Source organism: Pteronotus mesoamericanus, unplaced genomic scaffold (assembly GCF_021234165.1).
Source record: "Pteronotus mesoamericanus isolate MK-2021 breed Mesoamerican mustached bat unplaced genomic scaffold, CSHL_Meso_final scaffold_1066, whole genome shotgun sequence".
Taxonomy (NCBI): Eukaryota; Metazoa; Chordata; class Mammalia; order Chiroptera; family Mormoopidae; genus Pteronotus; species Pteronotus mesoamericanus.
The window spans coordinates 3,627,708-3,639,881 of NW_026555299.1; the positions used below are offsets into that span (position 1 = coordinate 3,627,708).

At 56.4% G+C, this 12,174-nt stretch overlaps 1 protein-coding gene across 1 annotated transcript; it reads right to left on the reverse strand.

The window, feature by feature from the left end:
• Positions 1 to 1,565: 1,565 nt before the first annotated feature.
• Positions 1,566 to 2,865, reverse strand: CUNH11orf96 (chromosome unknown C11orf96 homolog). Its single transcript, XM_054587200.1, has one exon. The coding sequence runs from the start codon at positions 2,543 to 2,545 to the stop codon at positions 2,174 to 2,176; it is 372 nt and encodes a 123-aa protein (XP_054443175.1). The 5' UTR covers positions 2,546 to 2,865; the 3' UTR covers positions 1,566 to 2,173.
• Positions 2,866 to 12,174: the final 9,309 nt, after the last annotated feature.

The window sequence follows — 12,174 nt, forward strand, 5'->3', positions numbered from 1 at the left end:
AACACAGCACCCACAGCTGCCTCGCCAGGCCAGGCCGAGGCTTTTGCAAGTAAGGGCCTTCTGTCATGAAGCGGCACCACAATGGAACTAACTGTCGCTGGGGACAGCAGTTACCAGTGTGCTCCCTGGAGCTAGGACTATGCCAAAGGCCCCAGTATCCGACACCCTGTGCCTGTCCTCCCCTCTCTGCGCCAGTGAGGACACTCTTTCAGGCCCTGTGTTTTTTTCTCTTTTTCTTTTTTCTTTTTGTTTTGTTTTTTTGTTTTTTAAAGATCTAATGGCTTTATTCAACAATTTATGGCTCGGAAAGCATCCCATGTAATAGAAAGGTGCTCCTATTTTTGTTTCTTTGTTTCATTTCCTCTGCTCTCTAGTTTCCTGAAAGCGCGGAAGAGTACGGCTCGGCTCCGAGAGGTGCTAACCGAAGATAGAAGTCCGTTCGGATTCCCTGCCAGGACTGAGCTGAGCACCAGCCCCACCACCAGAGGGCAGCCAAACACGGAAACAAGGCAACCTGGGGAGAGGAGCAGGAAAAGCCCCCCCAGCTCTCTACGTCTCTCTTATCTACTCAGCCTGACACGGTGGGTCAACTCTGAAGCAATCCTGGAGGGGTGGGTTGATAGGGGCTCCAACCGGGGGTCCTGCCCATCAGCCCGGGCTGCCAAGTGGCGCCCTTACACTGCTAACCCTGAGGGTTTAGGGCGGAGACTGGGATGCCAGGCAGCGGCTCTAAAGCACTGGAAAAACAGGCTCCTTGTGATGTTAGAGCCAGGAGAGCTGTCCGCGAGTCCTACACTACTCTCCGCGTGACCTTTGCTTCCCTGATTGCTAAATTCGTTTTCTCATCTGTAAACAAAAGGGGTGGGGAAATTGGTGGTACCCAAACGCCCTTCAGGCACTGACATGCCCCACGCTTCTCGCGGAACCCTGACAGACGGCGAAGTGCAGGGCTGCTGCACAGAGGGGCCAAAGACCTGAAAACCACCGCTGTGTGCTCCCGCGGCGCAGGGTCTCCAGCACTCCCCCCGAGTCGGCGCACCGCACGGAGGCCCACAACCTCCTCTCTCGCCTAGCTCAGGCGGGCTTCCAGCCCCCCGCGGGTCCCACTACCCAAATACCCCGGCCTGAGTCTCCCACTGCTGGCTCGGGCATCTCCCCACCCCGGAAAGGGCGAGGAGTGAATAGGGTCTTCTGCGGTGGGTAGGGGGCAATGACTTGACCCCAGGCTCCCAGAGAGGTCGATGGCACCGAGCTGGGCTCTCTCCACCCTCACAGTGCCCTCCTTCGGCTCGCCAGCGGCTTCAACTCCAACCTGGACGCTCGCGATGGGGAACAGACCAGGGAGGCAGGCGCGCTCTGGGCCAGGTGTGGATCCACTTGGGGAGGCGGACAAAGGACCGGGCACCGGGGGCGCGACCTCGGTCCAGTGACTGAAGCGTGCGAAGTATCTCCACTCGGGATCCCTGTACTCCTATTGCAGCTACATCTTTTCCCCCACCTCCCGCAGCCTTGGAAGCCTGGGCCCCGAAGGTTCAAGAAGTCAAGAGCCAGGAGAAATGCACTGTGCAAATATACCGACTTTATTTGTCTCCGTTCAGGAGCCTTACAGACATATCCAGGTAAAAAGATCGTTAAATAAACGTCAGCCATCTCAATGGAAAAATAAATATCAATCCTCTGGCCGCAGCAGCAGCAGCAGCATCCGCTGCGCTGCGCCCCAAGTCCCGTCCGCCGCGCCTAACAATTATAAAAGTGTTCAGCGAGAGTGTGTCAGCGTGAGTGTGAACGAGCGCGCGCTGTGGGGCACGGCAGTGGGGCGGTGCGCAGTATCGGAGTTGCAAACCCCGGGACAAGGGCATGGAGCGGCTCTCCGGGAAGCCCCAGCGACACGGGCGATTCTGCGCGGGCGCGAGTCCCCGCACACACTCACAGCAGAGTTCGCACTGGGCAGAGTTAAAAAATAAACATTTACAAGGGCAAAGAAAGCGGCCCCCTTCTAGGCGTCCCCTGTCTCAGGGCGAGCGCAGCGCGGGGCGCATCGACCAGTTCGCAGCCTGGCAGGAGTCCAGGCGCGCGAGGGGCGATCGTCCAGGTCCGCAGGGGTCCCCGCGGCGTGGGCCCTGCTGAGGTTCACACGCGGAGGAGTGCGAGTCCCCACTGCTGGCGGCGCCCCTCACAGGGCTGAGTCGGAGTCGCTCGAGTCCAGGCTGTTCCTCAGTTTGCAGCTGCTGAGCTGCTCCCTCTGCAGCGACAGGCTCTGCGTGCTGCGGCGCAGGCACTCCAGGCTCTGCAGGAAGGACTTCTTGGCCTTCTCCTCCTCCATGGGAGACACCCCCTCCTCCTCCACCTCCTGGATCTCGTCGAAGGTCACCGGCTGCGTCTTGAAGCGGGACTGGCGCGGCCGCCGGAGCCGGCCCTTGCCCTTGGTCAGCTTGGCGGGCCGAACAGGCTGCGGGAACTCGTCGGCCAGGCACACGAAGTGCGGCATTACCGCTTGGTAGCTGGAGCAGATGCCCATCAGCTCGCTGGGCTTGGCGGCCGCCATGGCGCTGCCGGCGTCTTCGGGGCCGGGCGGCGGGGCGGCGGGGCTGTCCGGGGACGGCCGCTGCGCCGGGGCTCCCCGGGGGGCAGCAGCCTGGGGCTCGCTGGGTGGGGGATCCAAATCTGCTGCGGGGTGGCGGCGGCCCTCGCGGGCCAGGTCGGCGCTCCTCAGGACGGCGGACCGAGGCGGATGGAGGGCCCGTCTGGGGGCGCGGGGCTCCGGGGTCGCTGCTCCGCCGCGATCCGAGGCGCTCGCCGCCGCCGCTGCCGCCGTCTGCCCCGCGGCGCCCGGCCCGCCGCTTATATAGCCTGCTCCTACCCACACGGCTGAGAGCTCGGATGACAGCGAATGCCTTTTAAAGCGTGCGCGCCCCGCGCCCTTCCGCCTGACGTCGCCCTGCCACTCTGGGAAAGTAACGGCCCTTTTCCCGGCGCCGCCCGCCCCCCACCAACCCCGTTCCGGAAGGCCGGCCCCGCCCGCCCGGGGTTCGAGAGCACCCGAAGCCCCAGGGGCGCGCGGCTCAGTCAGGGAGGCTGGGGAGCAGGGGTCCTGGGATGTTACTGTCCATTCTGGGTTCCCCAAGTCTGTAGGAGCCGTGGTGGCCACGGGACGCAGGTCCCCCTTCCCCCGTCCCTAATCTCAGATGCATACACTCAAGGCGCCGGGCATTGTGCCTCGGGTTCTGCGCTGGGCGCGAGAGGCGGTGGCGGCTCCTGGCTGTCCTTACAGCGGGACGAGCCAGGGCGCTCGGCTCCCCAGAACTGAGTTCAGGGGGCTCGTTGGGTTTCTTTTCTTCATCCTTGTTGTCAACCCCCACCCCATCCCCCCTACCCCATAAATACACACACAGAGACAAGCTTGAGTACAAACACAACCGATTATTCCATTCTGGTTCTTCTCTTCCCTGTGTGCCTGCTTTATGTTGGTCTCCTCACTACCTCAGCCCCTCATGTACCTTGGGCACCCCGTTCACTCTCAGAACGACACTTGGATATGCCACTTGCAACAACAACAACAACAGCAATAATAACAACTACCATCTGGCGAGTTGTACTCCAAGCCAGTCAGTGAGCTCTGTTACATATATTATCCTACTTAATCTTCACAACAGCCCTGTGAGGTCACTGGTATTCTCCACATTTTACATCCAAGAAAATGGAGGCGCAGAGAGAACGCAGAACTGATGGGCAAGGAGGGGCCCGCCCCCTAGCCCATGCTCAGCAGTCCCCTGCTGAGGGCTGGTACCCGCGAGTGCCGCTGGGTCTCCCAACTCCCAGGCGGAAACTGCAAGCACTGCCCTGAGGGGCTGAGGGCCTCAGGGGCTACGCAGAGCGAAAGCCCTGCCGGCTCCCAGCAGGGCCCCCTGGGGAAGGAGAGAATCAATGGGATTTGGCCTCTATTCCTTCCATAGCCATTCAGCAAAGATTTATTGAGTCTACTGTGTTCCAGCTCAGGAATGTCCCTGCCCTTGTGGAAGATACATTCTTGGGGAGGCTGGGAGACACAGCCAATAAACAAGAAACAAGGACATGCGCAGCAGGTGATGTGATGGGGATGCAGATCAAGCAATGGATGTGCGAAGGGGTAGCCAGGGACGGTTTCTTAGAGTGGGTAACACTTAGGGTGACACACGGAGGACAACAATAACACTACAAATTGCTTAATACATGCCATGAACTGAATTACTTTTCATGCGTTAACTTGTAACTACGCTATTTAATCTTCTCAGCAACTCTGGGTAACAACTACTTTTATCATCACCATTTACAGATAGGAAAACCAGGGCACAGAGAAGCTATTGTAAGCACCTTGCCCCAAGGTCACACAGCTAGTAACCAGAGCTGAGTCACACCCAGGCATCTTGGCTCCGAAGCCCTCTTATCAACCACACTGAATCCCCCGGGGGAGGACAAAGAGGGATCCAGTTGTGCCCAAGCCAGGAGAGAGTGTTTTGGGCGGAGGGAACCAACCCTAATGCAAAGGCCCTAAGGCAGGAACGGGCTCGGCTTCTTCGGGAAAAGCAAGCAAGCCTGTGCGGCCAGAGCAGAGGGCGAGAGGCCTTGCCGGCCCTGTCAAGGAGACAGCATTGTATTCTAAGGGCAATGGTAAGGCAGTGGAGTTTTGGGCAGGGGCACTGCACACTCCAGCTTATGGTTTTAAAAGCTCCCTCTGGCCGCCTGCTGGGGAGTAGACTGGGGAGGGGCAGGAGGAAAGCAGGAGTCCGCTGAGAAGGTCGTTCCCTGACTTCAGATCCAGGACACTGAAAACCTGGATTAGGGCAAGGACAATGGAGGCACCGGGAAAGGGTGAAATCTGGGATTCGTCTGAAGATGGAATTGAAAGGATTTGCTGATGGGCTGATTAGGTTGGAAGTGTGTAGAATCAAGGCTGACTTTTATGTGTTCTGCTTTTGCACGTGTTAGATGGTGGTGCCACTGACTGAAGGGGGAACGCTGTGGGGAAGAAAAGGTTGGGAAAGGGAGAGCCATTGTGGAGTCTGCAGGCGATCCCTCAAAACCCACTACCCACCGGGGTGAGGCCTGAACCGCTTGTATCAGAACTAGATTATGTGAGGGGAAAAATGTATTGCTATGATCTTAAGGCCACTGTATTTTGGGGGTTCTTTTTAACAGCAGCTTAGAAATACAGTCACGCACAATGTTTCTTCACTGTACAAACACTGTAGAAGGCACTTACACAAACCCAGATGGTGCAGCCCACTGCATACTCAGGCTACTGTCCCTAGGCTACACGTCTGCACAGCATGTTACTGACGAAACAACATGCGATCAAATCAAGCACAAGAGAAGATGATGCAATCAAGGGACGTGGTAAACACAAGATGGACGTGGCTGCTGACCGCATAACACGGCACACTGTTGCACAGCAAACCTTTTTTGTAAGTGAAAGAGTATACTAAAATAATGACAAAAAGTATAGTATAAATACTATACAGTATAGTATAAATACAGTACAGTATTTATACAGTACAGTATAGTATAAATAGTAAATACATAAAGCAGTAATGTAGTCATTTATTATCAAGTATCATGTACTGTACGTGGGTGTCGATGCTGTACTTTTACACCACTGGCAGCGCAGTAGGTCTACACCAGCAGCGCCACAAACACAGGAGGGGTGTGTTGTGCTATGTTGTTCCTGTGGCTACACCATCACTATGCAATTGGAATTTTCCAGGTCTGTTACAATGTCATGGGACCACTGTTGTATATGTGGTACCCTGTTGACAGAAATGTTGTTATGTGGTACAGGACTGCCCTCTAACACAGAAATTGGTTCCAGGAATGGGAGGCTGCCGTGTATAAACACCCTAATTTACGTGGCATTGGCTTAGGTGGTAAGCAATACGGAAACAAATGTTGCAGGATGGAAAGCTGGTGATACTCGCTACACTGTGAGCAGGCATTCCTAAACACATTGACCTGTGGCAATTTGGAAGACAGACCACATGCTTACTGAGCCTATAATTCTAGAAAAAATGGTTGGAAGAGCCAAAACATTTGCATGTGTTGGCTGCTCAATGATGCTTTTAGTAAGATATTATAAGAAAGAGGTTGGCTAGTTTGCAAAAAGAGATGGGCAGAAAAAGAGAGTCCAGAAAACTGATGTCCACAAGGTTGGAAAAACCAACTGGTCTTGTCCAAAGAGCAGGGGATCAGACTGCCAAGGCTCAGAGCCTTTCTCAAAGCCTGTCTATTAGGCCAACACAAAGCCAAATAAAGGGGTCATATTAAGTGTGTTGTCTTGTCACTCAACTGAATATTTTTAAACTACTCTAATTTCAGGCCTTTATTACATTGACTTAGCATTGTCTGAACCAAGAGAAGTGTGTGCATCCAAGCAGAGAGGTCAAGCGAGACACTGGAACTCGCGGGAGAGGTGCGGGATGGAGGTGGCGGTCTGGGGGTTACGGGGGTGTGTCCCACCTTCCAGGCAGAGAAGAACTGGGACCAGCCAACACTGGGAGAAAGTGGGCCGGCCAAGGACTCAGAGAATCCATGTCCAACGGGGAGCATGACATAACCCAAGAGAAGGGTGTTTGCAGAAGGAGGGAGATGACGAGAATGGGGGTCCGGAGATGGGCCCTAGCGTGGCTCTACCTGATGTGCCGTGTGGCTTGGGGCAGGCCACTTGTCTCTCTGCACCACCGAGGTTTCCGCTCAGATGCTACCTCCTTGGGGCAGCCTCCCCTGGCCATGCTATTTTAGGTTGCCCTCAGTCACCCTTTCCCCCTTTCCTTCCTAGCATACTCGCCACAATCTAAAAGGCCTTCTTTCTAGTTTGTTCCCATCAGTGATGTCTGACTTCCCCACAGCCTTCCCCTCTTCCCGAGTGTCAGGCTCTGCCTTTCCCCAGCAGCCAGGCCGGCGTGGCAGCCAGCAGGAGCTCATGGTTCCTGTGGAGTGTTCTACCACCGCCCTGCTCCCCGAGTTCCCAGCTCCAGCAGAGCTTCCTTTCCAACACATATAGCTCCTCTGGACCCCAAACTCCCAGTATGGGGGCTGTGGTACCCTAAGCCACTCCTGTGGTCCCCTAAGCCTTCCCTGCCTAAATACGTGGGCCCACTGCTGACCCTTCCCGCCCACGGCTTCCTCCCACTCACGATGTCTCACGGGCAGCCCCAACACAAGGTAGACTATTCACACTGCCATGCGCCCTCTGGAAGGAGTCAGCCAAGGGCTTCCATAGGGAAGGATGACACCTAGATTCTAGCACTTCTCTGCTGCAGGCTCATTCTGTGACTTGGGGCAGGTCATACCTTCTGAGACTCAAGTTTCTGCCCCTCAGAGCATACGTCATGCCCCTGGGAGCCATTGACCGCTGCGTGGGAAGCACCTAGCACAGTGCCCAGCATGTCTTTAGCCTGAAATGTGCATCACTTTTGTCATCGGTGTCTCATACCCAAACCTATCCAGTGTCCAGCGTGGTGGAGAGGATGTCAGGGAAAGGTGCCAAGAAGCTCCTGCCGCAGTGCACGAGAGGGAGCCAGGCCAAGCCACCTCTCCAGGCATAGTTTCAGGGGAACCACTGTGGGGTGTTACACCAGTGCCCAAAGTTGATGCCAGGGGGCTTTAGAGAATATCAGCCTCTTTCAGTAGGCCCTCCCCCCACAATACACACACTTACTTTGCCCCAAACGCTGAAGGATCAAGGCCTTCCCCTCTGCAGGGTTCATGGGGCAAGGGAGCCGGTGAGAACCACACCTGCAAGCAGGGCTGGGTAGGTTTGGGGGGTGGGCCCTGTGGCCCGCCCAGGCATCAGGGACTGGTTCCTGTTGGCCTGTGGCCTTGGTGAGTTCGCAGGGTAAATGCTGGGTTTCCCAGGACAGGCTAGATGGCCTCTGTTGGCCATCCCGGCACAGGGGGTGGCTATGAAAGCAGATGTAGGACAGTCCCTCTTCTCAGCAGGCCTGTATCCCTGGGATGAGAGAGGAGGGATATAGAAATGGCACCTGTTAAACACCTACTATATGCCTGGCACTGTGCTAATGGTGCATGGCACATGTCTCACCTAACTCGTCCTCATGGCATCCTCTGAGGGGGACCCTAGTATCACCCCTATTTTAGAAATGCGGACTCAGGGTGCTTTGTGACTTCCTAGGGTCACCTCAGTGCCAGGCACTGAAGCTGGCGCTCGTGGGCTGGTCTGCCTGACTCAGAAATCAGAGCTCAGCTGGCACCGCCCAGCTCGCTGTCCCTCCGAAGTGGCGGGAACAGCCTTGGAGCAGATAGAAGTCAGACCCAGGCTCCATCGCCCACAGACTCTGTAGCCTTGAACAGGTGCTTCCCATCTCTGAGCCTCAGTTTCTGTATCTGTGAAGGAGGTTAGGCTCTAATTTACTAGGGGCCTCTTCAGCTCTAACATTCTAGAATCCTCAGGAGGATGTGGGGATGAGCAGACCCATTCACAGGAAGCAGACGCTTCCTCTTGGACCCGAGAGTGGCAAGCAGCCTGGGCTGAGGCTGCGGGGGAGGCTCAACTCCACGGAGGGGCTGCTGGGGGAGCAGATGGGGCAGGAAGATGGCAGCAGACCAGGGAGGGGCTTGTGCCTCCACCTCCTCCACCATTCCCACCCACACTTTGGCTTTTGGGCAGAGCCATGTTTTAAAAAAAGCAACTCCAGTTCTTCAGCTATTAGCAGGGCTTTGTTTCCAAGGGAGCCGCTGGTACCCGGGCGGGGTCAGGCCAGAGCAGGGATGCCCAGTCCGTTCTGGGATGCAGACGGGCAGTGAGCCACCAAAGCCGCAGAGCCAGGTGGGAAGAACCAGCCAGGCAGTTCTGTTCACAGGTGCTCCCCTGCTTCCTGGAGGCGGTGGAGGGTGAGGAAACAAGAGGGTGAGGCTCCTTCCTGTGGCTGCTCTGCCACCCTGGCACAGACCCACTGTCGGCTAGACGCCCTGGTCAGCTGGCTGTCCCTCACACGCACCCAGGAGTCTCTCCAGAGGGCATCTCAGGCCTCCAAGTGCTGATGAGGTGGCGGTTATTCTACATGTTGCTGTTCGAGTTTACATGCGCTTTGGGTGTACGTCGCCCAGCCACCGTGTGTGCGCACATTCAGGTGTGTGAAGAGTGGAATAAGAATGAGAATGGGGTGTAAGGGGTAGGGAATGGTCAGCAGCACACCATGTCCATGGCAGGCAAATGACAGGGCCTTTCTGGGCAGTCCTGCCTCCTGGCCGCAGCCTCACCTCCTGCTGGAGCCCACTCTACCCCTCAGCGGGCCCTCCACACAAAGCCAGTGATTTCAGCATCCTACCAACTGCTTCTGCCTCACTCAGAATTAGCACTTCGTCTGGTACGACTGTGAGCAAAAGTGTTTTGATAATTTTGCTGGAGGGTTGCCATGACAATCTCCAGCAAGCTCCAAGAGGGGGTGTCAGTGTGTGCACAGGAGGGAGAGAGACAGAGGAAGAGAGTCCAAGAGCCTCAGAGTGGGGGAGACAGAGGAAGGGAGAGGATCCAGGGAGAACCCCAGTGATATTCTCAAATCAGACCTTCAGCCTTCGTTGGCCCTACCCCAGTGGCGCCATTCATGCCGCGATGAGCTCACTGTCTAATCTGGGCCTCACTGTAGCCATGTAATGGGACACCAGCTGCTGGCTGGCAGGGCTGGTCCCACTGGGGGAGGGACCCTGGTGCCCCCTACTCCCAGGATGAGCCCCCAGGACACCAGGCTGGAGTGGGGGCAGGGAGATTCTTGGGGACTCAGAGGGAGTCAGAGCCCAGGGAAACCACCTAGAATCACGTCCCGCCTGAGGGCCTGGCTGTGCTGGGGGAATGATGGCAACACGCTCCCCAGCCACGACCTGCGTCCTGGCACAGCTCCAGCAGCCTGGGGTCTGTGGCTCGGTCCTTCCTGTGGGCTTTCTCACAGGCCTGGGGGTCCCTCTCCTGGGACTGCTGGTCTGAGAATCACTACGGATAAGGACAAAATCTGGCACAATCTGTGGCCCAGAGCTTGGCAATGGAGTTTCCCCTCCGTGGCTTCAGCAAAGCTGGAATATCTCTGCTGTCTGTTGAGATGAGGACAGAAAGGCCCAGGGAAGGGAGGGAACTAGATCAAGGTCACAGAGCAAGCAGCCAGGCAGGGGCAGGGCAGGGATGGAACCCAGTCCTGGACTCTACCCCGGTCACAGCCGCAGGGAGGACATGCTCTGTGGAAGGGGTCCATCTGGCATGCCTGCATATATGGCCAGGGAGACTGTGGCCTAGAGCCATGCCCCGGCTGCTAAACATAAAGCCAGAACTTGCAGCCTCAGATCCTGAGATGTTTGACTGCCTCTGCGGAACCACGGGCCAGCTCTACGTGTTCCATAAACAAGCCCCAGGGACTTATTTATGTCCTGATGTAAAGCGTCAGCCTCTGCCTTGGAAGGAGAGCCTCCTGGTTATTGGCAGAACAGAACAGAGGGCGGCTGGAGCTGGCCAGGAACACAAGGGCAAGGTCAGGGGCTTGCCAACGTCCAGCTGCAGAAAGCAGCCTGGCAGCGGCCCGCCCAGCCTCTGCTGCTGGACCTGTGTGGCCTTGGGCAAGTCGCTGTGGCTGTCAAAGCCCCAGTTTCTGTAGTGATGGAGGGCCAATGTGCGCAGGAGCCCTTGGAGAAACTGCGTTCCAAGTTCTGGGAAGCAGCTGCCCCAGAACAGCAGTCCCTGATGACAGAGGAGCCCTCAAGCCTGTCTCCAGCTTGGCTCAGATCCGCCTTTCGGTTACATACCACCGTGGCAGGGGAGGGAGAACCAAAGAGAAAGTGCTGTGGGCTCTGAAGACAGATGCAAAGACGACTTTCATGCAGCCTTGGTAATGGGCAACAGTACGAGAATAAACAAATGGCATCCCTGCTCGACTGCCCTGGTTCTGGTGTTTGCTAGAAAGTTCTTCTCACTAGCCTGTGATCGTGGAAACTTTGTGTCAGTCTCAGGGGGGTGGTTATAAGGATCAGCCAGATGATTTATAAGAACATTATGAAGGAAAACCCTGTGGGAGGATGGATTTTTAAATGGATTCCAAAAAATTAGGGTTAAAAGATGCCGTGTCACTGTGTTCTGAGCCCCACCTCAGGAGAGGACATACCGTCAGCTTTGGACACGGCTACCGGCCCATTTTGGGGGTCCAGAGAGTCTCTTCTCCCTAAGACCTGCCTGTCTTCCTCCTCAGACATGGCCTCAGCCTGCCCCATAGACACGAGGGCCTGCTGTGCCCCAGTGTCTTTGCCCATTTTGGACATGTTGGGGTGGGTTGGGGGTTACTTAAGGCAGCCTCTCTCTGATGTTGCCCTACCAGTCACCAGCTGCCATTCCTTCAGCCGTTCCCTCACAGGGACAATAGCAAGATGGGATTTAACAGAGAATGAGTTTATCCGGAGCACCTATGTCATGCCAGTCGCCAACACACGGCACTTTGTACCTATTGTCGCACCCTAAGTTTATGCTCTGAGACAGGTGTTATTATCGTCAAGCTTCAGTTGAGGCAGTTGGCTCAGAGATGTTAGGGAATGTCCCCAAGACGACGCAGCTGGGCAGAGATGGAGCTGGGATTGGATCCCAGGCCCATCAGTTGCCAAAGCTCCTCTCACCCATCAGCAGCTCCCACAATGGTGACTCCTGGAGCTGCCCAGGGAGGGGTTCCGTGGCAGGAAGTTACAGGGCACAGAGTCTGGACGTCCAACTGGGAGCCAGGCTCCACTTCCGACAACTTTTGCAGACAGAAGACTGGTGTCTGCAGCCCACACAGCAGCCAGGGTATGGCGGGGAGGGGAGTGTGGGTGACATCCAAACCCACGCCTTTTTCCAAGGTGGTGGCAGGAGGTGCCCCAGCCTTTGAGACGCAGCAGCCAGCCCCCAGACAGTGGCTGAGCCTGGGCCTCACACCTGGAGCTGAACGGGGCGGGAGCAGCTCACGCCAGCAACCGGACCCCACCTTCAGCCGAGAGTCCCCAGCTTTGGAGACTGGAGACCACTGCTTGCAGATACAAAGAACAAAACCACAGAGGCTCGGCAGGTGGGATGAAAAACCACAGGCAGGATGAGAACCCAGACGGTCCTGGGACATGACGTGCCTCAGCACCCAATTCTCTTCCAGAGACCCAATTTCTCACGCATCTTTTCATCTT